The sequence below is a fragment of the Meleagris gallopavo genome, chromosome 1 (genome assembly GCF_905368555.1).
Source record: "Meleagris gallopavo chromosome 1, MGAL_WU_HG_1.1, whole genome shotgun sequence".
NCBI lineage: Eukaryota > Metazoa > Chordata > Aves > Galliformes > Phasianidae > Meleagris > Meleagris gallopavo.
In genome coordinates, this window is record NC_139404.1 from 192,490,993 (window position 1) to 192,516,888 (window position 25,896).

Here is a 25,896-nt window from a genome sequence, read left to right on the forward strand (position 1 = left end):
AAAACAAAGGGTGTCACCTCCATTTCTGAAGGATGAAGAACAAAGACTTAACAAGGCGAAGTCCCACACCTGGGAACAAAGAAACTGCATTAACAGGGGCAGATGGTTCTCAGGAAACCTCAGAGATAACCTTCAATCTGGAGCACAGACCGTATCATTACTGCACAAGACATGCATGCCATCATGCCTGCAATAACACACCTATGGCTGGAATCAATCATTAAGGATATAACTGAAGAGGATCCCAAGAAATACACAACTAAGATTGGAAAGGCATACAGTATCATAATTAAAAAATCACAGCACACAGCATACAGTTTAACCTTATCTGGTTAAACACTACGCCAGGAGTGATGCAGAGCAGAGGACTGGAGAAAGAAGGTAAATCACTTTATTTCAATTACTCTTTAGCACATTTATTCCCCAATTCTCTGAGATCAGATAACCTGGAAACACTGATCATTCTCAGGCCTTTTAGGCTGACCTGATGCATGCATCTCCTCTTGGAACTAGCAGGCCTTCCAGTTACCAGGAGCACCAGTACAGTTGCTGTATGTAGGATCATAAAATCACAGAATCATTAAGGTTGGAAAAGACCTCTCAGATTCCCAAACCCAATCCCAACCCATCCCACCGTGCCCTCTGACCACATCTTTAGTGTCACATCCCCACAGTTCTTGAACACTTCCAGAGATGGCAACCCCAGCACCTTCCTGGGCAGCCTGTGCCACTGCATCACTGCTCCTTCTGATTTGTCTGGGTAAAACCTGAGCAAAGTATAAAAACAAAACAGAGAAAAACAAGGCAGAGACAAGAGATTTGTTACCTCCAGCACCATGTGTGACAGCCCAAGCCCAGTGCAAGGTCTACTGTTAAGCTTCTGTAAGGTCTATTGACCACCTCCTGCTAAAATGTTCGTGCAGAAGGCAGGCAGGTGCTGACAGAAAGACAGACCTACAAAGAACAACTTACAGCTTGTAGGAGCAACCCATGAAATCAGAGCCAAGCTGTTCCCTGGGACCATGCCACTCCACTTCTTGTCATATTGCTTGATTTAGTGTTATTGGCAAACGCTTCAAATTCAGTTTAATAGGAGTTAACAGCTCCAGAGGAAAGGTTAGGAGTTGTGGGTCAGGTATATGAAATATCTGGGAACAATACAGCATAAACTGTTGTGTTTGTAGAAAGTGAAGAGGACCTGGGAGGTGAGAACTACTGACACCTCTGATGTAACTACGTGCAGACTGCAATTTAAACAAAGTTCCTGCCTCCAATCCACACTGATGGAAAACACGAGGGACCTTCAATTTACTACTGAACCCTACAAAGGGCAAAAATAAGAGCACTGTTTTCCCATGAGGCAGCTGGTGAGTGCATCTGAAGTACACAAAGCAGCAAAGAGCTACGAGAAACTGACTGTGATTTTGTTGTTTCTTGGAATTAATACCTTCCATCCATTATTTAGAGCTGCTTTTTAGTGGTGCATCAATGCAAGCAAAACTAGAAGCAAGTCCAAGTAAAGAGCAGCTGTGATTTTGCCCCTTGATGTTGCAGAAGTGTTTTGTCGACCAAATATTTAAGCTGATGGAATTAATTACTGCTTTTTGAAGTATCCAGCAGACCAAAACAGAAATGGATCCGCCACAATGAAGTCTGAAACTCAAAGCCAGCTGCTATGTGAAGCTGGAGTTACAAAAGAACTTCTGGGCTTTCTCTACAGCTCATTTCATCCTATTGTGCTGTCTGTCCACTGCATGCTGGAAATGGATCCAAAAAACAAGCCATCCCAGAGCAACCGAAGCCCAAATATTTCACCAAATTTCTCACCAAACTGAGTTGGGTTTTGTCTTTTAAAAAATAAATGTAAAAAAGAATACTTGTATCAAGCAGAGAGAACCATTTTTAGAGATTCCTTTTCCTTAGAGATCATTTACAACTACGAAGGCAATTACAGAACATCACATGCACGGATCATGATCTATAATCCTTGCATTGTACTTAAAACCTGACCAAAGGAAATCAAATATAATCTGTTTAAGAATTGCCATGGCTGACAAGAAGTATTTTAAATAAACTAATTAAATTGGCAAGAATAGTATGTAACGTGGAGGCAGAAAGCCTCAGCTCTCAAAGTCAAGTCTTTGAAAGGGTAAATAACAGCAGGATGAGGGGAAATGGTTTGAAGCTGAAGGAGGGAAGATTTCAGTTGGATGTCAGGGGGAAGTTCTTTAGAGAGAGGTGAGGTGCTGGAACAGCTGCCCAGAGAGGCTGTGGATCCCCGTCCATCCCTGGAGGTGTTCAAGGCCAGCTTGGATGGGGCCCTGGGCAGCCTGGGCTGCTGTGAGATGTGGAGGTTGGTGGCCCTGCCTGTGGTGGGGGGTTGGAGCTTCGTGATCCCTGAGCTCCCTTCCAACCCAAGCCATCCTATGATTCTATGACAAGCTTATATTTGCTCCATTACGTAGGCACTTAAAATGACCTTCAGGTTCTTCTTGCTGGTTTTCATGCACCACTTAGGCCAAAGAGATGCAGACAAATTCAGGTTTGGATAACACAGCTTTGTTCAGTTGAGCAATATGGTCAGAGAGCACTTAAACACAGAGGCAGGAGAGCACAGTGCCAGCAGGAAGGGTATTGCTGGAACAGCACACATGTGTCTGCAGATGAGCAGGCTGCAATTCAGAGGACAGAGGCAGCAGAAATCAATGGAATGTGTTGTGAAATCCTACAGAATCCCAGCATACATCTTGTACTACCACAAGAGCCCATCGAAACTAAGCTGCAGCAGCCATTTTAACCACGCAGTCCTGTGTTTTTGCTTCAATATTTATATCAGTGTTCTATGCTAATCAAGGATTCGATATCCCTGCTGCTTCACTGGGCTGATTTGCATTTCCCCATGCATTGCTTTGCTGATATACTGCCAGAGGTGTGGAGGAGATGCAGACGCAGCTGAGATGCATAGAGCAGAGCTGAGCTCAGCCCCAGGGACAAGCACAGCCACTTCTGGCCACCTCAACTGCTTGAATGAGACTTCTCAGTAAAGAAACACAAAGAAGTGATCGTAGTGGAATATGACAAGATCTAAGTCTGTTCTCACCTATTTGGATGCAGTAATGGGTGATATTTTATTACAAACAAAACATTCATAGAATGACAGAATGGCCTGGGTTGAAAAGGACCACAATGATCATCTAATTTCAACCCCCTGCTATGTGCAGGGTTGCCAACCACCAGACCAGGCTGCCCAGAGCCATATCCAGCCAGCCTCCAGGCATGGGGTATCCACAACATTAAACTTTTTGACAGAAAAGATGTAAGAAGGTATCTGGGCTGAGAATTCCTCTGTACTTACGACAAAGGCTTCCTCACCAAGCTGATATCTGAAAACAGTGCTTTGAAGGAAGCATCCTACCCTTGCAACTTGCCTTTATGCCAAGGATGGCTGATGCCTGAGAAACCTCAGTGCTGCATTCAGGTCTTTTTTCCTACTTGCAGTCTCACTTACTGCACTCTCTTCTTTCAAGCACCCCATGCAGTCACATGAGCACGGCCTGCCTGGCTGATGAAAAAGATAGAATTAATACAAAAAATCAAATGTACCCAACATTCCAATGAGAGGAACAGTGCACAAGAAGCAAAGCATTTATCTGTAGAACAACCAGCTTGCCAGTGCTGCTGGATATTGAGTTTAAACACATTCCAATTAATGGCCCTGCTTTCAAGTTAAGAAATTCATCAGTGCCCAGAAACAAAATAGATTTATAAATAAAAGATGATAGCAGAGCAAACAAATCTTTCTCTAATTTTAATTACTTTTGTTCCCTAGAAGAGTTTGATTTTTTTTAAGGATCACTTCAGTAGAGCCTTCTAGATTTGCCAGTGCTGAAAGTCACACACTTGTCAACGAACAGCTGATCACATCATGCTCCTTTGGTAGCTAAAGCTAATCTTTTCACACAGAGGGTGGTGAGGCAGTGGAACAGGTTGCCCAAGGAGGCTGTGGATGCCCCAGCCCTGCAGGCATTCAAGGCCAGGCTGGATGTGGCTCTGGGCAGCCTGGGCTGCTGGTTGGTGACCTGCACACAGCAGGGGGTTGGAGCTGGGTGAGCACTGTGCTCCTTTACAACCCAGGCCATTCTCTGATTCCATGAAAACAACCTGAGTAGAGCCATTGAAAACAAAGAAACAATCCACTGAGATGCACAGTTGTGGATGGTAACTTCATTCCTATACATGAAATAATCCTTCCAGTCCACAGGTGTGTGAAAGAGTCCAATCAGTTTCCAGTTTTGGGCATTGCTGTCCAAAACCAACCATAACATAGGATGAGATCAACAGGAGGGACCGGAGAGGAGGGGAGAAGAAACGGTGACAGGAGACAAAGCGCTGAGCCCACAGAGCAACCAGGGCTGTGTGACCACAGTGTGACTATAAATTGACCCAGCTGCTACTGAGGAAAGGATATGTGAAGTTTTGATCCCCCACCCACCCAACAACAGACTTTATATCAGCACCTTCTGAAAGATTTTGAAAGGAAAAAAGAAAAGACTGACAGCATCAACAGAAAACCAACAACCCTTCCTGGTCGCTTCCCTCTCTGACATGAAGTATTCAAAAACCCTCCAAAGACTGAAAAGATAGGAGGCATTACATAGCTTACAGCATTGTGACCAAGCAGCACTCTGCCAACACAAACATTACCCAACTGTAGAAATACCCCACAGATACCCATCGTAAAATCAATTAAAATCAACCTTGCAGATGCTGGATTGAAATGTATTTGTTTATCCATCAAGGATAAGAGAAGCAAGAAGTATCACAGGCACTGGATCTGCACCTCATTAAGTCTGGGCAGCCTTTAATTTTATTATTTTCCTGATAAAAATGATCATGAGAGTGGATGTCCAGCAACAACACTGACATGGGAAATGCATCCCAAGCACAGCAGCCTTTTGCAGCCAATCCCCAGCAGACCACAGTGCCACCATCACCCAACCGATTCCAGCAGAACACAGCTCACCTGATGCTGCAGGAAATTGAGTTCTGCCTTTTATCACTACCATGGGGACAACTGCCTCTAGGAAACATCTGGCAGGAGCCAACACCAGCAGTGACACCAACTGCAAACTCATTTTCTTTCCCTTGGATCTGAACACCAACGTTGGAAGTCTTTATGTTTATTACTGAGCTATGAAGACTTAATTAAACAGGGGATTTGTTTACAGAGCCATCATGTGTGCACTGCTTTATGGAAAGAATTAGCTTGCTGACAAAGTTTACAGTCCACAAAACTGCTCTAAAATACATTGAAACTTGGTTAGTTCCATTTTAAGTGGCATAATTAAATAGCCAGTATTAAATCTAATTCTATATGTAACACATATAACATTCTGCACACTCTTGTGTAATCCCAAGACTCTCACAACAGAACCGAGTGAACCCATGCTTTACAGCACAACATTCAGGACTGTTTCTTTCTAATTAATCCCTAAATACCACTTTTTTAATTAGCCTCAAAGCCATGGCATTATTTACATACGGAGCTTAGCTTTAACATAGTCCACATTAAAAGGAAAAAATATATTTCATGGAGATTTGTTAGAATTAGTTCAGATTCTAACTAAATCAATTGCATTGTATTAAGAATATAATGTAAAAGAAACATTTTGAAACTATGTTTTAAAGGAGAGAACTACCTGTCATTTAGATGCCTTTCACATCCATAAACACCCAAACATTTTTATCTCAGTCTTTTACAGCTGTCGTATTCATTATTTCTCTCTGTTATCTGATTTCATGCATCAAGGCAAAGGAGATCTCCTGTAGGAATTGTAGGATATTTTTAACCTCCAAACGGAGCACTCGATGCCATCAGGAGCTGTGCAGCACACATCTGGCCCTCGCAAGCTCTCACATGGAGGGCAGCATCCCTCAAAGGGTCAGCCTGTGGTCTTGTCACAGCCCAGATCTCTGTATGGAAAGTCAGACACCACTTAAAAAACACTTTTTCCAGGTTTAATCAACTGCTCCTGTTTCTGTTATTCTACTCAAATCTATGCTCTCCTGCCTTTTGCATGGGGCTGACAGACAGCAGCCTGAGCCCACGTCCTCGTGACTAACACCAGCTTCCTTCACTCTACAAAGCACCCTGCATTCCTTCTACCATAGTCAGGCACTTGCTAGGAGCACAAGCTTCTCCCTCACACCTTTGGAGATGAAGTTACTGGTATTTTTCAGTGCTCTCCTATTTGCAGCCCACTTTCTCCCTCTGACCGCTCACTAAAGAACAAAGCTTTTGCTGAAGTTGTCCTCATCCAGTCAGTCCTTGTTAGTTCCCATCCACACAGCTTGATTCCAGTCCATCTTCTCTCACGCTTCCAAAAGATGTTCTCACTCTTGTTTAAGAGATTTGACATCCCTTTACCCTGTGTTGTACAGTACTGGCCTATCTGAGATGAAATGCTGTCATCACTCAAAGCACAGCCTTAATCTCTTGGCAGAGTTCACCTATTTTATAGCTTCGTATAACCTTCTGAGATGAACAACATCTAAATAACATTTCAAAGCACTTCTCCCCCTCAGCCATGACTTCACTGACTTTGAGGTGCCACCATGATATACGTACCACAACATACAGACTCTCCCTTCAAACTAAAGGACTCAGAGAAGAGTGCCACCGAGGGGTAACGGGATGTCCCAAGACACTAATTCTAACTGAATCACAGAAACATTAAATAGCTTGGGATGGAAGAGAACTTGAAACTCCCCCCCTGGCCCCACTCCCTGCTGTGGGCTAGGTGCTCCTCACCAGCTTAGGCTGCCCACAGCCTCATCCATTGCCTTGGGTACTTCCAGGGATGGGACACCCACAGTTCTAGACAGCAGTGCTAGAGCTTTGCTGTCCTCTGAGTAAAGAATTTCCTCCTAATATCTAATCTAAATCTCCCCTGTTGTTTCAGCTTGCCTGTCCTGCTGCTTTATCCCTGATGCTCACTGGATATAGGGATAAAACAGTCTGAGGAAACTTTCCTAGTAGCTCTCTTCTGAGAAAGGAGCTGAATTCTGGGCATGGTTTTAACCCAAAAAAGGGAACGTTTAGATTAGATGTAAGGAGCAAATCCTTTCCTCAGAGGGTGGTGCAGCCCTGGCACTGCTGCTCAAAGCTGTGGGTGCCTATCCCTGGCAATATCCAAGGACACAGATGAGGCTGCAGGCAACCGGGCAATGGTCCCTGCCTGCAGAGGGGTTGGAGCTGGGGGTGGTGGTGGGGCTCTTCTAACCCAACCGTTCTCTAATTCTGTATTTTCTATACCATTCATGAAGGCCCACTACACCATTCACCACCTCAACAGGGCTACCACCCCACACAGAAAGGCCCTCACACCCCAACCCCCATCCCCACCAGCCGCCACATTCCTTTCTCCCCCTCCCACCTCCCCCAGGCACAAAGCCCTCCCAGAAATCCCCTTCTCCTACAACCCCCCTATAATACCCCCCCCCCCAAACACCCCATAGAACACCACTCAGCTGCAGTCAGCACAAAGAACCCCCCGAAACCCCCCTCCCCCCTCTCCCACAAGCACCCAACCTTCCCTAATGAGGGAGGCCTCACCCTCTCCCTTCAGACCCCCACCACCTCCCTCCCTCACCTACCCCATGCGCATCTTGGAGCCGGACTGACCGCCACCCCCGGGCAAAGGAGGCCTCGTCGGGAGGCGACCCAGGTGCAGCTGCTTCTCCAGAGCCGACATAACGACAAACACGACGCAAAGCTCCGCACCGGCCCTCACCGAACGCCCGGGCCGCCACCAACCCCACTCTGCTCCGCCCCACCGGAAGCGCCTCTATCCACACAGCGCCGCCGCGCGGCACCACGGGAAGCGAGGCGCCCCGAGGCTTTCTGGGAAACGTAGTCCGGGTCTCTATGGGGTTCAATGAGAACGCGGTGCATGATGGGAATTGTAGTCCCGGAAGTGCCGTGAAGGCGGGAGATGCTCCCGCCGGGGCGGCTGTTGCCGGGCAGCGGAGCGGCCTGAGGGAAGCGCTGAGGTGAAACCATGCAGCAGAGGAGGCCGCGGGCCCCGGCCCCAGCCCCGGGGGTCAGCAGGCGGCGTCGAGGTGCGGGGGTAAGGGTGGGGGAAGGCTGGCAGAGCGCTGCAGTCCCGCTCCGTTCTCTGACATCGCTCCGTTCCGCAGCTCCCGGTGACATTCCCGCGTCCACCAGCCTGCCGCCGCTGGTAGAGGGCCCTCCGCGCTGCGTCCTCCGCTGCACCGTCGGCAGAATCGTGTGGACGGCCTCCAAAGCGCCCTCCGCCGCCGTCCTCGTTCGCCTGAGGTGGTGGGGTGAGACCTCGGACGGTACCGTGTTCCACCCCGCCTCAAAGCCGGGACAGGCGGCGGGCAGCAGCCGGTACGCCGTGCGGTGCGGGCCTCGGCAGCTCGCGGCCTACCTCACAGGTGAGAGCCGGCAATGGGGCTTCCACACCCACTGCTATCCGCGGTCCTGCCTTCGTTTAACAGATTGCTCCGTCTCTGGAGGTGTTCAAGGCCAGGTTGGATGGGGCCCTGGGCAGCCTGGGCTGCTGTGAAATGTGGAGGTTAGCGGCCCTGCCTGTGGTGGGGGGTTGGAGCTTCATGATCCTTGAGATCCCTTCCAACCCGGGCCATTCTGTGACTCTGTGTGATTCTATGCTCTCTGGTGACAGCAACAGGGCCTGAGGGAATGGCATGGAGCTGTGACAGGAGAGGCTTTGGAAAAGGCTCTATCCAAGAGAGTGGTGGGCATAGGAGGGACTCCCCAAGGTAGTGGGCACAGCCCTGAGCTGCAGGAGCTCAGGGAGTATTGGGACATTGCTCTTAGCTATAGGGTTTGGGTTTGAGTAGTGTTGTGTGGAGCTGGGGCTTGGACTCGGTGATTCTTGCGGATTTTTCCCGGCTTGGGATGGTCTGTGGTTTGAGCAGTGGGCCTGGGAGAATCTCATGAGGTTCAGCAAAGCCAAGTGTATGATCTGAACCTGGGTCAAAGCAACCCCCAGCATCAATGCAAGCTGGGGAAAAAAAGAAGTGCAGCCCTACCTAAAGGGCCTGAGGATACTGGTGAATAGCAAGCTGGACATCACAGAATCACACAGAATGGCTCGGGTTGGAAGGGACCTCAAGGATCACGAAGCTCCAGTCCCCCACCACAGGCAGGGCCACCAACCTCCACATCTCACAGCAGCCCAAGCTGCCCAGGGCCTTGAACATCTCCAGAGATGGACGAGGCATCCACAGTCTCTCTGGGCAGCTGATCAAGCACCTTACCACTCTCTGAGTAAAGAACTTCCCCCTGACATCCAACCTCAGTCTTCCCTCCTTCAACTTCCAACCGTTTCCCCCTGTCCTGCTGTTATCTCCCCTTTCCAAGAGCTGACTCCCCTCCTGTCTGCAGGCTCCCTTTAGGTACTGAAGGCTGCACTGAGGTCACCCCGCAGCTTCTCTTCTCCAGGCTGAACAAGCCCAGCTCCCTCAGCCTGTCTTTGTAGGGAGGTGCTGCAGCCCCTGATCATCTTTGTGGCTCCTCTGGACCCTCTCCAACAGCTCCCTGTCTTTCTTGTATTTGGGCCCCAGCCCTGGACGCAGTGCTGCAGATGGGGCCTCAGGAGGGCAGAGTAGAGAGGGACAATCCCCTCCCGGTCCTGAAATGAGCCAGCACTGTGCCCTTGCAGCCCAGGAAGCTAATGGTATCCTAGGCTGCATCCAAAGCAGCACGGCCAGCAGGTCAGGGTGGTGATCCTGTCTCTCTGCTCTGTGCTGTGAGGCCTCACCTGGAGCACTGCATCCAAATGTGGAGTCCTCAGTTCAGGAGAGACAAGGAGCTGTTGGAGAGCATCCAGAAGAGGGCCACAAAAATGATCCCAGGGATGGAACAACTCTCTTATGAGGACAGGCTGAGAGCTGGGACTGTGCAGATGGAGAATAGAAGAGAAGGCTGCGAGGTGAGCTGAGAGCAGCCTGTCAGTATCTAAAGGGGAGCAACAGGAAAGAAGGGGACAGGCTCTTTAGGGGAGTGCTTTGCAGTAAGACAAGGAGAAATGATATCAAACTAAGAGAGAAGAGCTTTAGATTGGATATAAGGAAAAAATTGTTTATGCTAAGGGTAATGAAGCGCTGGCAGAAGTTGCTCAGAGACACCCAAGTTCAGGCTGCACAGGGCTCTGAGTGCCTTATGGAGCTGTGGGTGACCCTGTTTATTGCAGGGGAGTGGGACCAGATAGCCTTTAAAAGTCTCTTCCAACTCAAATGGTTCTATGATCCTTGGGTCTCTTCCAGCTCAGGATGTTCTGTGATTCTATGATTCCATTTTCACTGGAAGCTTGATGTCTAGAGGATGTCCCCAGCCCAGCAGGGCTCTGAGGTGTTCCAGAACCGTGGGGACATGCTCAGTGGGCATGTTGGGGATGATTTGCAGTTGGACTTGGGGCTCTTAAAGGTCTTTTCCAACCTTAATGATTCAATGATTCTTTACTCCTCGTCTCACATCGTGATAGAGCTTAATTTTAACCTTCAGGAACTTTCATTTTAACAGGCAAGTTTCAACTGTGTTTAACTGTGACCTTGTTGTGTCACACTGAAATGAAGCTTTTCCTGATTATTGCAGATATGGGCATGCTTGTCCTGGAGGTCCTGACCAAACCTGACCGTCTTCCAGTTGGCAGAGTGGAGATCACTGAATTGTCCCAGCTCTCTCCCAGCCATCCCATCAGTGGGTTTTTCACCATAGTTTCACCAACAGCTGATAAACTGGGAGAGCTACAGGTATTCCTTATGGCTTAGCTCTTTATTGTTGTATATGAAGCTGTAATGCAGTATAATGTGAGGATCCAATTGTGCTGTGTCCTACAGACCTTTCCCCCATCTCAGGGCGTTTACAGATTGAGGTAAGAAGTCTAGATAGGAAATAGGGAAATCCAGGGATGTTCTTATCGCATTATCATCCATTTTGTAGATTGATTCTGAAGATCTGGTGTAGCATTTTCAGGTAATTATGGTTCATTTAAGTTTTCTTCACTAAAGTATGTCCTTCAAATTAAAAAGCAAAGCCCTCTTTTGCTTCTGAATGCACAAAAAAAACCCCTGCATTTTGATAGTCTTGCTTACAATGCTTGAGAAAAAAATCCAAAATCAAAACCAAGGAAAGATTGAATTGCTCAGGGGAGAAATCAAGGTTCTCAGAGATGGAAAAAAAAACTCAGCTGCAGCGTCATGTTCAGCAACAAAGTCAGTGTAGGACAACATACAAAACAAGTGCAGATTTTGATTACTAATGGTGTTGGCAGTGTCTCCCTTAGAAGAATAAGTGACACTGGTATTTTAACTCCAGTAAGACTCTACAGTGAGTTTTAACAGTGATTTTAGAAGTGGATACTCCATTCTGATTTTTCTTCACAGCCTTCCTGGGCTGACATTGCAGAGTATTTTGAAATCCAGAGAAAAGGGGCTGTTCTGTGCTACAGCCCTGGGGGTTCGTTTTTGCTGAAAGATGAGCAGTTGCAATTTGGAAACATGGGATGTGAAATAAATAGTTTTAAATCATAGAATCACAGAATGGCCCGGGTTGGAAGGGAGCTCAAGGATCACGAAGCTCCAACCCCCCACCACAGGCAGGGCCACCAACCTCCACATTTCACAGCAGCCCAGGCTGCCCAGGGCCCCATCCAAGCTGGCCTTGAACACCTCCAGGGATGGACGGGGATCCACAGCCTCTCTGGGCAGCTGTTCCAGCACCTCACCACTCTCTCAGTAAAGAACTTCCCCCTGACATCCAACCTCAATCTGCCCTCCCTCAACTTCCAACCATTCCCCTTGTCCTGCTGTTATCTCCCCTTTCCAAGAGTTGACTCCCCTCCTGTTTATAGGCTCCCTTTAGGATATTAAGGTGTTACATGTCTGATTGATATAAACATCACTTTCTATTATAAAAAAAGTAGAGCTTTCCATAGTATGAAAAGTAAAGTTAGATAGAGCACATGCAGCACTTCACTAAGAAAGGGAGCAAATTCTGTTTTCTCATTGTGTTTTTCAGGTTTCACTTGTTCTTGAACCTCTGTCAGACACATACAAAACCAGCAGCTCTGTCCCAACCACAGGTGCAAGTTCAGATATGGCTCCTGCTCCATCTCAGCGAGTGCAGGTCACTCCTCCTGGCCAAGAGCAAGTTAACAAAAGCAGGGTCACAACTCCCAGGTATCTTTTATTCACCTTGGCAAAATTCTGGCTCATTTTGCATTTCACACCTTTTTAAGCAGTGGCAATACAGCTGTGAATTGTGGAATACTTGCTTTTTTTTGGCTGTGCATTTTACCAACTCCAAAAGGTTCAGCGTTTAATTGCTTAAAGGGTCTGTTTCTCATCTGCAACAAAGTTGCATCGTACATTAATGGAATTCAAGCCATGCTAGTTGACATTAGAGATGCCACAAGTCTGTTATTTACAGCTTGAGTCAGTCTGTCTGATGGTAGCAGATGAGGAGTTGGTAAAATAAGGTGTGTCGTTTCATTTTGGAGAGGGTACAGAAAGGAAGCAGCTGCAGTGCTGGGGAGAATTTGAAGAGGTTTGAATCCCTTTACTGACCCGCTTCAGTTGTTACTCAGAGTTTTGTTTTGCAGTTGGGGAAAGGACCATTCGTTCTTCCAAGAGAACTCTGAAAACATAAAGGATGTTTCCCACCACCGCCTCATTTTACCAGATGAACATTTGAAGGTGAATCCTTCGAGTCAGCAGTCAGTGTCATTTCCCAGCAGTGCTGATCCTGAAGCTCCCCTCAGAACAAACACACACGTGTTCTCTTTGCACAACCCAACTACAAAAGACCTGCTTTCAGGTTGGTGTGCAGTTAGCATCGTCTTTTAGATATCAGAGAAAATAGACAAGCAGGACACATTTCCATTTTCTCTCTCTGTATTTATATTTACTGTAAAGACTTGAAATGGGACTGCTATTGAGGCACGCTAAGATGACACGCTACTTTTAATTTTGCTACTGTGTCTTAATAACAGCCTTCTTATGCCTGACTGGGTGTGTGTAAATGAGTTCTTTGTACTGCTGAGAGTGGGAAACTGATAGAGGATTGCTGGCACTCCTGGCAGCCCTATCATTGTTATGGTGTACAGTATGCACTTAATCTACAGTGTGTCAAGATCTCTTTATAATAGTGTAAAATAGAAGTTTTATGACTGTAGCCAGCATGTTTGGATTTTAAATTGTATTTGAATGCTGAGAGTTAATTCTGCTTATTTCCCAGTTCTTCTGGATCAAGGCAATAAACTCCGTGATGCCATGGTTGCTTCTGTGATGAAGTCCAGCCCAGACATGGAGACTGAACTGAATGAAGTGCCTCCTTTTCTAAAGCCAGATGGTTTCAGAGCAGCAGCTAAGTAAGCTCAGAAAGGGGGAAGTGAGATTTAGTTTCAAATCATAGATTTTAGGGTCAGAGAAATCCCAGGCATTTATACAGACTGGAAGGAGCAGTCCTTGAGAGCAGCCCTGCAGAGAAGGACCTGGGGGTCTTGATGGATGAAAAGCTTAACATGAGCCAGCAGTGTGCTCCTGCAGCTCAGAAAGCAAATGGGATCCTGGGCTCCATCAGCAGAGGGGTGGCCAGCAGCGACAGGGAGGTGATTGTCCCTCTCTGCTCTGCTCTTGTGAGGCCCCATCTGCAGCACTGCGTCCAGGGCTGGAGCCCCCAGGACAAGACAGATAGGGAGCTGTTGGAGAGGGTCCAGAGGAGCCACAAAGATGATCAGGGGCTGCAGCTCCCTTCCCCTACAAAGACAGGCTGAGGGAGCTGGGCTTGTTCAGCCTGGAGAAGAGAAGCTGCGGGGTGACCTCAGTGCAGCCTGCAGGACCTCAAGGGAGCCTGCAGACAGGAGGGGAGTCAGCTCTTGGAAAGGGGAGATAACAGCAGGACAGGGGGAAATGGTTGGAAGTTGAGGGAGGGCAGATTTCAGTTGGATGTCAGGGGGAAGTTCTTTACTCAGAGAGTGGTGAGGTGCTGGAACAGCTGCCCAGAGAGGCTGTGGATCCCCGTCCATCCCTGGAGGTGTTCAAGGCCAGGTTGGATGGGGCCCTGGGCAGCCTGGGCTGCTGTGAGATGTGGAGGTTGGTGGCCCTGCCTGTGGTGGGGGGTTGGAGCTTCGTGATCCTTGAGTTCCCTTCCAACCTAAAGCATTCTGTGATTCTATGAAAGCAGGCCTTATCAGGAAAACCTGAAATACTGAGATTCATGTGGTGTATTATAGGATTCTCAGTCAAATGGGAAATAGATTTCTCTTCGTGAATAGAGGCCTCCGTTTTGTGGATTGGTCTGATCTTTGATTTAAATGACCAATTCTAATTCTGTTCAGAGCCATTTTTGTGTGTAGTACAGAACTATTTGATAGTGAAACATTACATTTTGGTATGGTGTAGAAGGGGGATGGCAGACTGATGTTACTTGATCCCAGATAAAAGGTTTTCAAAGCAAAATAAGTAATGAGTGACATAAAGTGAATACTTCTGCATATTCTAGTTTGCATTCCTTGCTGACAATGTACAAGAAAAACTTCTGTCTGTAACTATGTTCTCAAAATTAGTGGTCATTATGGTTTTCCATCTGATTTTCACTAGCAGGTTGGTAAAAATGAGTGTGCCTTTTCAGCTTCCAGCTCCAATATCACATTTTGTTATAGACTTAATACATTTTCTCCATTCAGTGAAAGTGGGATTTGGAAGTAGGAAGACTAATGCACATTTTTGCAAGGGGAACTTTAAGTTCTCATTTTTGGAATGAGATGAATAATTGCTTTTTGTTCCACTATAAACCATAAAATGCAGTCATCATCTTTAACAGTCAGTGTTGCTGTTTCTAGTTCAATTAGAATGTAAATTGTAGTGATGTTGTGTTCACATTTAAAAAAAAAAACAACAAAAAAAACCCATTTTAATGTTAATATTTTGTTTATTTAAGTAAAAAAATACAGTGGAAATGAAAACATGACGTATGTTCCTCTCCACTTTATTGTGTTTTTCACTTTGTCTTTTCTTCCCTAGATTGGGCACTGCATTAAAAGTCATTTTGGAAAAGCCCACTAACATACACAAATCATTGGTGGTTCTCATTTAATCTGTTGAGGCACAAATGTGCAGGTGTGCTTTCTGTGTGATGAATGAATTGATCAGAAAGGTGACTTGAGTTAACATCCATTGTGCCTGAAGAACTCACTGGGTGGGAGATCAGTCCCATTGCTTTTGCTCAAACTGTTCCAATTTGATTAAAAATAGATGATTTTTTTGAACTCTGCAGGAAGATCTCATCGATCATCATTCATAAACATCTTTATTTGACCTTCTCAAGCCCTCTCTCTTGTTTGAGCAGTTGGGCCATCCTGCCACTCTGCAGAGGATAAGAGCTGTGGATGAGCAATGTGTCTTGCAGCAGACTGCAGGGCTGCAGAAAGGTTTTGTGTACCTGGAGGTTAGGCTGCAAATCATGAAGTCTGTACATAACCTTGCATTTTTACCCTTTATGTGACTGAAATCTTCAGCATGCCCGAAAAGCTTAATACCTTTATTTTTCCTTTGCTCAGGAGCCCCAAAGGCTTGAACTCAAGTTTTATGCCTGCTCTTCAGGATCCCCATCTCTTTACATCTGAAGTCACAGGTCAGCAATTAGACCTCAACTCTGAGGAGAGAGCAATACAGTTACTGTTGGGCAGGTGAGTGATTACTGAGTGTCACTGCAAATATTGTCCTTATCACAGAATCACAGAGTAGTTTGGGTTGGAAGGGAGCGCAAGGATGATGAAGCTCCAACCCCCCACCACAGGCAGGGCCACCAACCTCCACATCTCACAGCAGCCCAGGCTGCCCAGGGCCCCATCCAACCTGGCCTTGAACACCTCCAGGGATGGACGGGGATCCACAGCCTCTCTGGGCAGCTGTTCCAGCACCTCACCACTCTCTGAGTAAAGAACTTCCCCCTGATATCCAACCTCCATCTGCCCTCCTTCAACTTCCAACCATTTCCCCTCGTCCTGCTGTTATCTCCCCTTTCCAAGAGTTGAAAGGGTAAATAATATTTGCCCACTTCATACTGAAAAATGCTTTTTGACCTTTCATGTTTTCCACATTTCTGGAATTGTGAATCATGAGTTCTAGTGGTGACAGGAGGTGCTTCATACATCTGCTTGCACCGCTAATATATGACAGCCTGCATGGTTCCAAGTCATTTGGCCTAAAGTTGTTATCAGAAAGTTGGACCCCAGTATTTCAAAAGATGAAGTTATTATAGAATGGCCTGGGTTGCAAAAGAGCACAGTGTTCATCCAGTTCCAACCCCCTGCTGTGTGCAGGTCGCCAACCAGCAGCCCAGGCTGCCCAGAGCCACATCCAGCCTGGCCTTGAATGCCTGCAGGGATGGGGCATCCAATAATAGTTGTAATACTTGTAACTGTTGTGTCCTAAAATATTGAGATATACATAAAACAAATACATTTCTGTGAAGAGCTTGCAGTCTGTAAATTAAAAAGAGAGAACCTTTTTAGTTAGTTTTGATCATTCTCCAAATATTAAGTTGATCTTTGTCTCATTTTGTGAAGAGTAGCAAGAGTATAACTGCTGCTTACATTGTCTCTGTTCCAATCAGGAGTGTGCAGTGCAAGGACTGTCAGATGGGCACAGTGCTGTGTAAGCTGTATGCAGAGACAGTATAGCACAAAATCAGTGCAGAATAGGAACTGTTGTCAGAATTCGTATGAAATTGACTGCAGAAATTGCATCACAACACTGAGTCGTGTTTCTTTCTCTTGTGTCCACAGTGCTGATTTATCTCCTGTGCGTTTCTGGGATCAGCCAGGTTCCCTTCTGGATTCTCTCTCTATTGGGAGTGAGGTGTATGACAGTGAACTCAATGATCCCCACTATGACCAGAGTCTACTAGAAAGTCTTTTTTACACCACACCTGTAAGTGAAGAGCAGAAGGAAAGTGCTTAAAGTGAAAGAAAAAAGCTGCAGATTTCAGAATTAGTAAAGGCTTAATAAATATTAAGTGTCCTTTAGAAGCTTGTGAGAACATTGCTTGAAATTAACAATAGGAAAGGAATATTGTAAGACTACAAATTCAAGCATCAGATTGGAAACTATGAGTCTGTGAAGAATCAACTTCTATATATTTATGAAAAAAATTTGGTACAGTTTGAATTGTTTCACATTAAGCAATCCACAAGTTATGGTTTTTCTTCTTTATAAATCTTGATGGTGACAGCAAACTTCTTACTTCATGTGCATTATCTCTGTTTCAGAAGTCAGATTCCAGTTTAAGTGATTTCCTCAGTGATGAAGATGTTAACCCTTCCAAAAAAGTAAGCAAAACAAAAACAGTGAAGAAAGCTGAAGCTGTGAATGAACAGAAGGATTCCACTGCCTCAGATCAGGATCAGAAGGTGACAGAAATTAAACCCAGGTAAATAATTGCATCAGCAACTCATTCAGTAGCATCTTCCTTATTGTCAGCAGCTGTTAGTGCTCTGTTATCTGCTCTGTCACACAATTTACTGAGTATGTATCCACTTCACAGGGATGGAGCTCACATCAGCAGGGTCTGCTTCACTGCTCAGTGTTCTCTTCTTTATCTGTAGGATGTAAATTTCTTCAGTTCTGACCTGCTCTAAACTAGATTTTATTTTGTTATTGTGGGTTTTTTTCCCCACATCAGAACCAATAAAACCCCAGAATATTCAGTTATTTTTTTCTAATTCTTTGACTTTCCAGAAGTTCAGGTGAGGACTGAGATGATTTGAAGTGATATTTTTTTTAATGCTGAGTGTGTTACTCAGATTGCATATTATCACACATTTTGTTTAAACAAGTAAATAAACATTCTATTTTACAAAGCCAGTAGTGTAAGGATTCTTTTTTTGCTAATTCACATGCACATATGCAAGGGGCTCTCAATTCTAGCAAATAACCAGGAAAATTACAGTAAGCAAGAGTGAATTATAAGTTTCTCAGTTATATGTGATTGTAACAGTGTCCCTCAAAAATCTGGTTATCAGCATTTACTAGTTCAATACCAGCAGTATTAAGATTGGATTTCTTTTCCTAATTCATCACCAGGTCGTTATTTCTGATTTTTTTTTCTTCCAAATGCTTCTGTTTTTTTACATAGAAGCAAGATTTATATTTCCAGAGGTACCAGCACAAAACCATTGACAAGTCAAGTCTGAGAAATAAAGCTCAAGTGAGATTTTAAATCAGTCTTGTTTCTGTTCCTCTGCAGCAGTGACATAACCAAGCTGTTTCTTCTGCCCTGTGTGTCACATGAAATAAACCTTTTCTTTTTGAATAGTTCAACTGTCAAAACTCCAGCAGCATGGAACATGTTCATTTTTGGTGTTTGAGTAGTAATGTACCCTAGATAGTGTGTATGGTATGATTCCTGTTACAGAGACCACCAAATTAATTGTGAAATGTAGGTTAAAAATGTGCATTTTCATGGACTGTGAGTAGTGTATAAATAATATCCCACCAAGCTACAGTTTTTATCTTCACACAGTTGTGTTAAGAGTGTTTGATTCTCAGTTTTATCTCTGCAGCTGCTCTTCTACCAGACAACTTGCTCCTCCAGATGTTGACACAGAAGAAGCTCATGTCACATCCTTGAGTGTTGACAGGTTGGCTTTGCTGGGGAGAATTCACCTGGCCAGAGTCATCATTGAAAGCCTGGGAATCCCTCTTGAGAGCAACCAGATTACACCAAGAAAGAAAGGTTCAATGTGGAAGCCTCCAAGGCCTGCTTCTTTTAATAAGTGGTAAGGTGGATTGTTTCTCACTGAAGTGTTATCATAGAATTACTGAGGTTGGAAAAGACCTTAAAGGTCATTGAGTCCAACTTCAACACAACCATCCTACCCTAACTCTAACAGCCCTCTGCTAAATCGCGTCCTGAGCACCACATCCAAACAGTTTTTAAACACATCCAGGGATGGTGACTCAACCACCTCCCTGGGGATCCTATTCCAGTGCTTAACAACCCTTTCTGTAAAGAAGTGTTTCTTGATATCCAACCTAAACTTACCCTGGCACAACTTGAGGCCATTTCCCCTCGTCCTGTCACTTGTCACCAGTGAGAAGAGACCAACCCCACTCTGCTGCAATCAGCTTTCAGGTATTGGAGGAGAGCAATAAGGTCTCCCCTCAGCCTTCTTTTCTTCAGACTAAACAGCCCCATTTCCTTTAGCTACTCCTTGTAGGGCATATTCTCCAAGCCCTTCACAAACCTTATTAGGCCTTGTTATCTGTGCCTTGGAAGTAGATTTTGCTGAGCTCTGATGTAAGCCAAGGTTACCCAAGCTTTTCAGGCTTTTGAGGTCTTCCTATTTCTCTGATCATCCTGGCAAATTGTTTACTATAGATTTAGAGGTGTGAATAATTTGTCCTGGTTTGGTTTCACTTCAGGCTGGATTTTTTTCCAGTATTTTAGGAAAGTGTGCTTTGTGCATGGCTGAACTCTGAAAGCAAAAGGTGTTTTTTTAGAGGAGAAACTGACTTACATGTAAGCTTTTGAAAGAATTAATAAATAAGTAGTTCAATCTGAGCAAGCTGATCTAGCAGGGCATGTCCCTGTGCATTAAGGGGAGTTGGACTAGATGACCTTTCAAGGTTCCCTCCAACTCTAAGGATTCTGCAATTTACTCTTTAAAAATAGAGCGACTTAATAAATTGTGGATTTGAAGCTTGTCTGCTTTGTTCAGTTTGTTATTAGTATCCACTCTGGTGGATTGTGATCATTAATTCATTCTGTGATTTGTTTACTCACAGTACCTTCTTTGTGGAGTACCACTTTCCTGTGGGAGCCTCCAAGAATGAAAAAGGACAAGTCTCCTTAACGACAGAATTAACTCGAATAGCTTCAAGTAAAATCACAGATGGTGGTAAGATCATTATTTGTCCCCTCTTCTGTTCAGTGTTGTCAACTGCTTCATCTCTTAGAAAATGTTTTCTTACGTATTTGTTTGCTGCCTGAAAAATACTTCAATTTTATATTACAATTAATGGCACCTCTAGAGAGTTGGTGCACTGTGGGCAATGGAACTCTTCCTCTCTGGGAAGAGGAAACCATAAAACATAAAACCAGTATCCTTTCTGCAATATTCAAGATGAAGAAATACTTCTAGAAATATCAGGTACTTCTGTCTCAAATAAATAGCTGCCTTTTCCAGATGCTGAAACGTGCAAGAGCTCAGAGAGTCTCCTGGGTCCAAGAGATCCTGGCAAGTTCTATGCTCAGATCAGCAGACATTCATCTCTTTACTGAGAATTGCCACTCTTTGTATCTCTGAGATCAATTTAGGTGATATTTTTTTGCCCTCAATGAGCAAGGAGTGGTGTGTGAGCGAGATCTTCTGTCCCTTGTCTTCCCAGAAACTGGAATTCCAGGGTCATGTTCAGTTGACTTTCCCATTCATTGGCTTTGCCTCTTCCTGGGTCATATTTATTGTGTTCTCTTGTGAATTCTCCATCTGTGTAGAGACAAAGCATCTTCTGAACCTTGGCTCTTTGTAACACAAGGATAACACAGCCCCCTGCACTTTGCTTTGTGTACTTAGACTGCAGTTCTCTGGAACTTAGAAAAATTGATGAGGTTGGAAATAATTTGAAGAAACCACGTAGTGCTGTTGTCTTCCCTGAGAGCTGTTTATCTCATTTATTAAAGATCCCCAATAAGGGGGATTCCTCAGCCTCCCTAGGCAGGCTGTGAAAGTGCTGACCTTCCTGTCAGTAAATTTTCCTCATGGCCCACCTGAACTTTTGTCATCACAAGGCTCCTTATTTTATCTGTGGTGAGTGAGGACAGCTTGCTACTTCAGCTCTGCTACTGTACTTGTTCTTTTCCAAACTAAACACCATGCAGTCTTTTCTTGCAGATGCTTTTCTCCTGAACCTGTGATCGTTCTTGCAGCTCAGCTTTTGACTCTCCAAGATAAGACAACAGAGACATATCTGTAGCCTTTACATGCTATTATAGTATTAATTTTCTCATGCTGCACTCCTGCTATTTTCTGGCCTTCGAAAATGAACAACAGTTTACTTTTGGCTTGATGTTAACAAGTAAAGCAGAATTAGAAGTTCATGTGTATATCAGAGGTGTGATTATCTCCACATGAAAGTCTATTAATATTCAATTTGTTCTGAATATTTGTTGCTCCTGTGAGAGAAAAACAAAGTTAATTATTCACACACTCGCAGCATGAATGAATAGGTAGAAATGTTGAGAGATTGTAGCAGCAGCCCTTCCCTTTCAGCTGCCAGCCTTGCTTAATCTGCTCATTCTGGCAGATGTGCAGATGCTCCCTGTGCGTTTGCCCACCTTCCTCAGAACAGCCACTCTTTCCTCTCCTGCCTCCTGAATTTCCTGTGTCTCCATTCGCCCTGCACTCTGCAGAGACTGAAGATTTCTGTTTCTGAAGAAGTCTGAGGGGTAGCTTAGCTCCAGCTAAGAGCTCACAAGTCTCTGTCTTCCTTGCAGTGGTGAAATTCCAGCAGCGATTTGTGTTCCCTGTTCGTTTTGGTGGAACGATGATAGAGCACTGGTGGAGCTCTGACCTTGCTTTTAAAATCTACATGCGAAAAAGCACACAAAGAAAGGTATTATTAGTAGTTGTTTATCTTTGTGTATTGAAAAGCAAAGAAAGCCTTGGCAATTCAATTCCCTTCAAATACTTACAAACTCAGTAGTGTTTTCTCCAAGTCTTCTGCAGTACTTCCTTCCCATTCCTGCCCTCTTAGCTATCAGAGACAAAACAAAGCAATGTGGCTTGACTGAGCCACTTCTTAACCAACCATTGCCAGACATTATGAAAGGAATCAACACTACGTGTGGATTCTGTAAGCTGAAGTAGTTGCTGTTCAATCTTGTCATCCAGCTAAATCATTTTCTGAGCTCAAGACTGGCAAGCAAAAAAAAAACAAATTGTCCTTCCCTCATCTTTAAAACTGAGCTCTTGCTGTTTAAGCATACTGAATCAATTACCAGCATTTGTCTTCGGTGAGAGCAGAGCTTGTTAAGATACACAGAGTGAAGTAATGTGTATGTAGGTGACATCATGACCAGGGTGGGGGGAATAATGGCATAACTTGTGCATTTAGAGGGAAAAAATCTTTACTTGGAGAGAGTAGATGGAAGGAGCTGTATCTGCATAATCATCTACAGGCACTGAAAGGCAGCTGGAGATATTTACTCAGCCTGTGTTTTATTTTAAACAATGCCAAAGATATCTACCCTTCTGTTCAAAAAGGAGCTTTTCTTTTAATGGATTAATAAATTGTGTCTTCAAGAATGGAAATCTCGCTCAGTCATGGGGATTTGGGATGTTAACCTTTGTGTTCATCTGGGACTGTTTACTGAAGCTGATAGAACCTTTCTGTTATCCAAGTGACACCTGAAACAGGAAGCAAGGGAAGCTTTCCTACAAATCTCTGTTAGAGCAGCTGATGGTGTATGAGTGGGCAGGGTGAGTGGCTGCCCATCATTTCCCAGCTCTTTCAGGAGGTTTTTTCTTGACAGCATGCCCACAGCTATTTAACCTTCACAGAAATCTTACAAAATATGTTCTTGCTCTACCCTCAGCCAGTGGCCATTGGCTCAGCGGCGCTTCAGCTGTGCAAGGTCATTCAGTCAGAACTCCTCACTTTCAACTGTGAAATACCTGTAGAAAAAGAGGGAGATCAGATACAAGTTGGACCGCTGAAGGTATGTTTTATTATTACATGGGCTTTGTGCTAAACCACCTGTTGTTACTTATTTTGGCTAGATTTTTTTTTTATTTTATATTTTCTCCTTTAATTCGTCGAGTCTCAGATTTGAAGGTACAAGAAAACAAAGCATGAAACTTTTTTTTTTTTTTTTTTTTCTCCTTAAGCTGTCAGAGAAATATTTAGAACCTTTTTTAAGGATTTCACTGTGTGAGTTTCCTCTGCCTGTAGGATAAAACAAATGTCAGTAAGCTAGGGCTTGGATAGAGAAACCACTCTGCTTTTTGTGTGGAACATGTTCAGGGCTGGGAGCCTTGATGTATGAGAACAGGAAGGCAGCAGATCTGTGTTCCTTGGTTTCACACATGATGTGATCTCAGATCTCTCCTGATACAGAGATCTGATGTTCCTTCCATCAGTAGCAGATTGTGTCTTCAGGAGTTGCCTTCTTGAGCCAGAGATTCTATCAGCATGTTTGGCTTCTGATTGAGGAGTAACAGATCTGCCCAGTACAATTGAGAGGTTTGCCAGTTCTGAAGATAAAGAGCTCCCTAAGTTAGCAAGTGAAAGGTGAAGAGAATATTTAGACATTTTACGTTCAGAACTCCTAAATTATTCCCAAAGGATGTGAGTGTGGATTGGTTCTGACACTTCAGGACTTGCCTGATGTTCTCTGTCATATCGACCTATGAAACTTAGTGACCCCCTTATAGAATCACAGAATAGCTTGGGGTGGAAGAGACCTTAAAGATCATCTAGTTCCAATTCCCCTAACATTGGCAGACCATAGAAGCCATTCAGTTGAGCTGTTAGTAGAGGAGCCACAGAAGAGTGAAAAACAAAACACTGAGGTTAGGCATAGGGGAAGAAAAGTGGAAGGAGACACTGTAGGAAACTAGTGAAACAGAATTCAGTGCAATAACTTATGGAAGAGAAAGCTAATCTTTATTTTTAAGAAAACTGATTCTGGTCACTCCATCTCTTAGATTTCACTCAGTGTAATACCTACCTGTCAGCAGGATACGTGCCCAGCTACTCTGCCCAGACATGGAGGATGAGGGCTGTCAGCTGCTGACTCCACATTACATTTCTTGGGTTATTTCTGACAGATGTTTTCAACTCCTCATCACGTGCATTTTGCACCATTTAGCAGTAGGTACTATTTGGGATCTTGTGCCTCAGTACCTTCTCTCATTCCTCCTAATTCATAGGCAAAATCCTTGAGTGATTATTTTGCTTTCCTCAGCTGGGCATTTTATGGCTCAAGTCCTTTCTTCATCATACTGCCCTGTGTTCTGAATTCAATTTATTCTTTCTCTTCTTGCTGTCTTATCCATGGCAGAACTTTTAGCCCATGTTCTGGTGTTTCTTTTGTTATTTCACACGTGGTTTCATCCATACCTGTCTGACTATTTCAAATCTTGACAACATGAAGAGGCAACTCAGATGTAGGACAGAGTGTTTATAAATTAATTATAATAATAAAGAAATCAAAATAGGAAAATTGAAGACAAATGCAGCACAATTGAAAAGAAGAGATAGGAGCCCACAGTAGGACAAGGATTTAGGGACAGCTGAAGTCAACAGGGAATGTAAAGATGTAAGATAGCACTGAGAAAGAAACACTTCTCCTTTGTCATAGCTCTCCTCAAGCAGTAGTTGTTGTACCAAAGTGAAGATAAGATACTTTCTCAAAGAGCTTTTCACCTTGGCTAAGCATACTTGGGTTACTACTTGGTAAAAATGTGTGTAGTTTATTTTGCAGACACAGCTTGTGCCTGAAGGTAGGCACCCTGGGTGATAATCCAACACAGTTTTAAACAAAACAGGCAATGCATTATTCCCAAGTTCACCTTGCTGTCTCTTGCCTTGATATGGGACACATCTTCCCATCAGCTCTTTGCTTTGTTCAATGCAGTTATCAGTAGAGCTCGCAGCTGACAACAAGGACTTCACCTGCACCACTGCCAGGTGCTCAGTGGCTGTGCAGCAGCAAGTCCCACCTCATGCCATAAGAAGTCCTCGGATGGAACTTTGGGAACCCAACAGGGACCATGTAAATGCAGAAAGCTGCTTGAAATTAAGCAACCGCGTGGATTCAGAGAAGACAGGAGCAGCCTGCACAAATGTGCAGCCACCACGGTCTGTTTCAACCCCTGTGGCCCGTAATCTGGTGACACAATTGCCTGCAGCTGAAGATTATGGGTTATTGCTGCATGTGCTGCTGATGGTGCCTGACGGAAAGGATTTTGTTGCTGAAAACAGCGGACTCCACACTTCTTGTAATGTGTATTTAAACTGCAAGCTGCTCAACACAGAGGAGGCAACAAGATCTGCAGTCGTATGGGGTACAACGCAGCCTACCTTTAATTTTTCTCAGGCAAGTCACCTCTTTTCTATGTCAAACTGGTTGAAATGTGCTGCTGCATACTGACAAACCTTTTGTAGATTAGTTGTCCTTACCTCCCTAGGGACTTCTCTGCATGGCCCTGCCCATTGCACTTAAACTACTTCCAATATTGTTTTGGCTGTATGGCACAGTATGAGATGCAGTTTCTCATTCCCCCTTTTTTTTTTTCCTCTTTTTTTTTTTTTTCCCCAAAGAAAGTTGAGGTTTATGACTGGAAGAAGTTGACTGAAGAACACAGTTTTGTACACCGTGCAATAACGTAGGGTCACTAGAATGCTCAGTGCTTAGCAAATAGCTTTCAGTGTGTTCTGTGTCCTCATCCTATATGAAACTCTGCAGGTGATGCCTTTTTCCCTGACTTCCAAACACTTGGAGCGACTGAAGAACAACGTCATGGTTATTGAAGCATGGAACAAGGTTGGAAAGCCCAGCAATGACAGACTGCTGGGACTGGTGAAACTGCCTCTGCATCAGTTTTACATCTCATTCAAGTAAGCATCATTGCTCCACATTTTCTTGGGCTGGGAGAAGTTGTAGTTGGTATTCAAAGATGGCATCTGATGAGTTGTGGGAGTTCTTAATAATAGTTAACAGCAGTGGGCATTTTTTGTCCTGCTCAAGCTTCATCTGGCACTTCTCTCCACTGAGTGATATTGGAGTAAGTCACAGTGTCCTGGTACAGAAATACAAGTAGGCAGAGAAATAAACACCAT

General features: G+C 44.6%; 2 protein-coding genes across 8 annotated transcripts in view; one reads left to right on the forward strand and one right to left on the reverse strand.

The window, feature by feature from the left end:
- The window catches only part of PPME1 (protein phosphatase methylesterase 1), a 31,578-nt gene extending 23,699 nt beyond the window's left edge, over positions 1 to 7,879 (reverse strand). For all 3 annotated transcript variants that reach the window (XR_014881203.1, XM_085216624.1, XM_085216623.1), the window contains exon 1: positions 7,657 to 7,879. Coding sequence is in view for 2 of the 3 variants with exons in the window: in XM_085216624.1 (XP_085072750.1) it covers positions 7,657 to 7,754 (98 nt within the window). In the remaining variant the exon portion in view is untranslated. The remainder of the gene's footprint in view (positions 1 to 7,656) is intronic.
- Positions 7,880 to 7,964: 85 nt separating this feature from the next.
- C2CD3 (C2 domain containing 3 centriole elongation regulator) overlaps positions 7,965 to 25,896 on the forward strand; it is an 89,267-nt gene continuing 71,335 nt past the window's right edge. For 4 of the 5 annotated variants that reach the window (XM_085216625.1, XM_085216627.1, XM_085216626.1 and 1 more), the window contains exons 1-14: positions 7,965 to 8,460; positions 10,643 to 10,800; positions 12,068 to 12,228; positions 12,651 to 12,865; positions 13,286 to 13,418; positions 15,609 to 15,737; positions 16,839 to 16,983; positions 17,322 to 17,482; positions 18,615 to 18,830; positions 19,840 to 19,952; positions 21,548 to 21,666; positions 22,649 to 22,771; positions 24,692 to 25,153; positions 25,523 to 25,674. In XM_085216625.1, coding sequence (XP_085072751.1) covers positions 8,061 to 8,460; positions 10,643 to 10,800; positions 12,068 to 12,228; positions 12,651 to 12,865; positions 13,286 to 13,418; positions 15,609 to 15,737; positions 16,839 to 16,983; positions 17,322 to 17,482; positions 18,615 to 18,830; positions 19,840 to 19,952; positions 21,548 to 21,666; positions 22,649 to 22,771; positions 24,692 to 25,153; positions 25,523 to 25,674 — 2,687 coding nt within the window. In that variant the 5' untranslated portion in view covers positions 7,965 to 8,060. The remainder of the gene's footprint in view (positions 8,461 to 10,642; positions 10,801 to 12,067; positions 12,229 to 12,650; positions 12,866 to 13,285; positions 13,419 to 15,608; positions 15,738 to 16,838; positions 16,984 to 17,321; positions 17,483 to 18,614; positions 18,831 to 19,839; positions 19,953 to 21,547; positions 21,667 to 22,648; positions 22,772 to 24,691; positions 25,154 to 25,522; positions 25,675 to 25,896) is intronic. The other variant, XM_010706309.4, reaches the window with a different exon arrangement.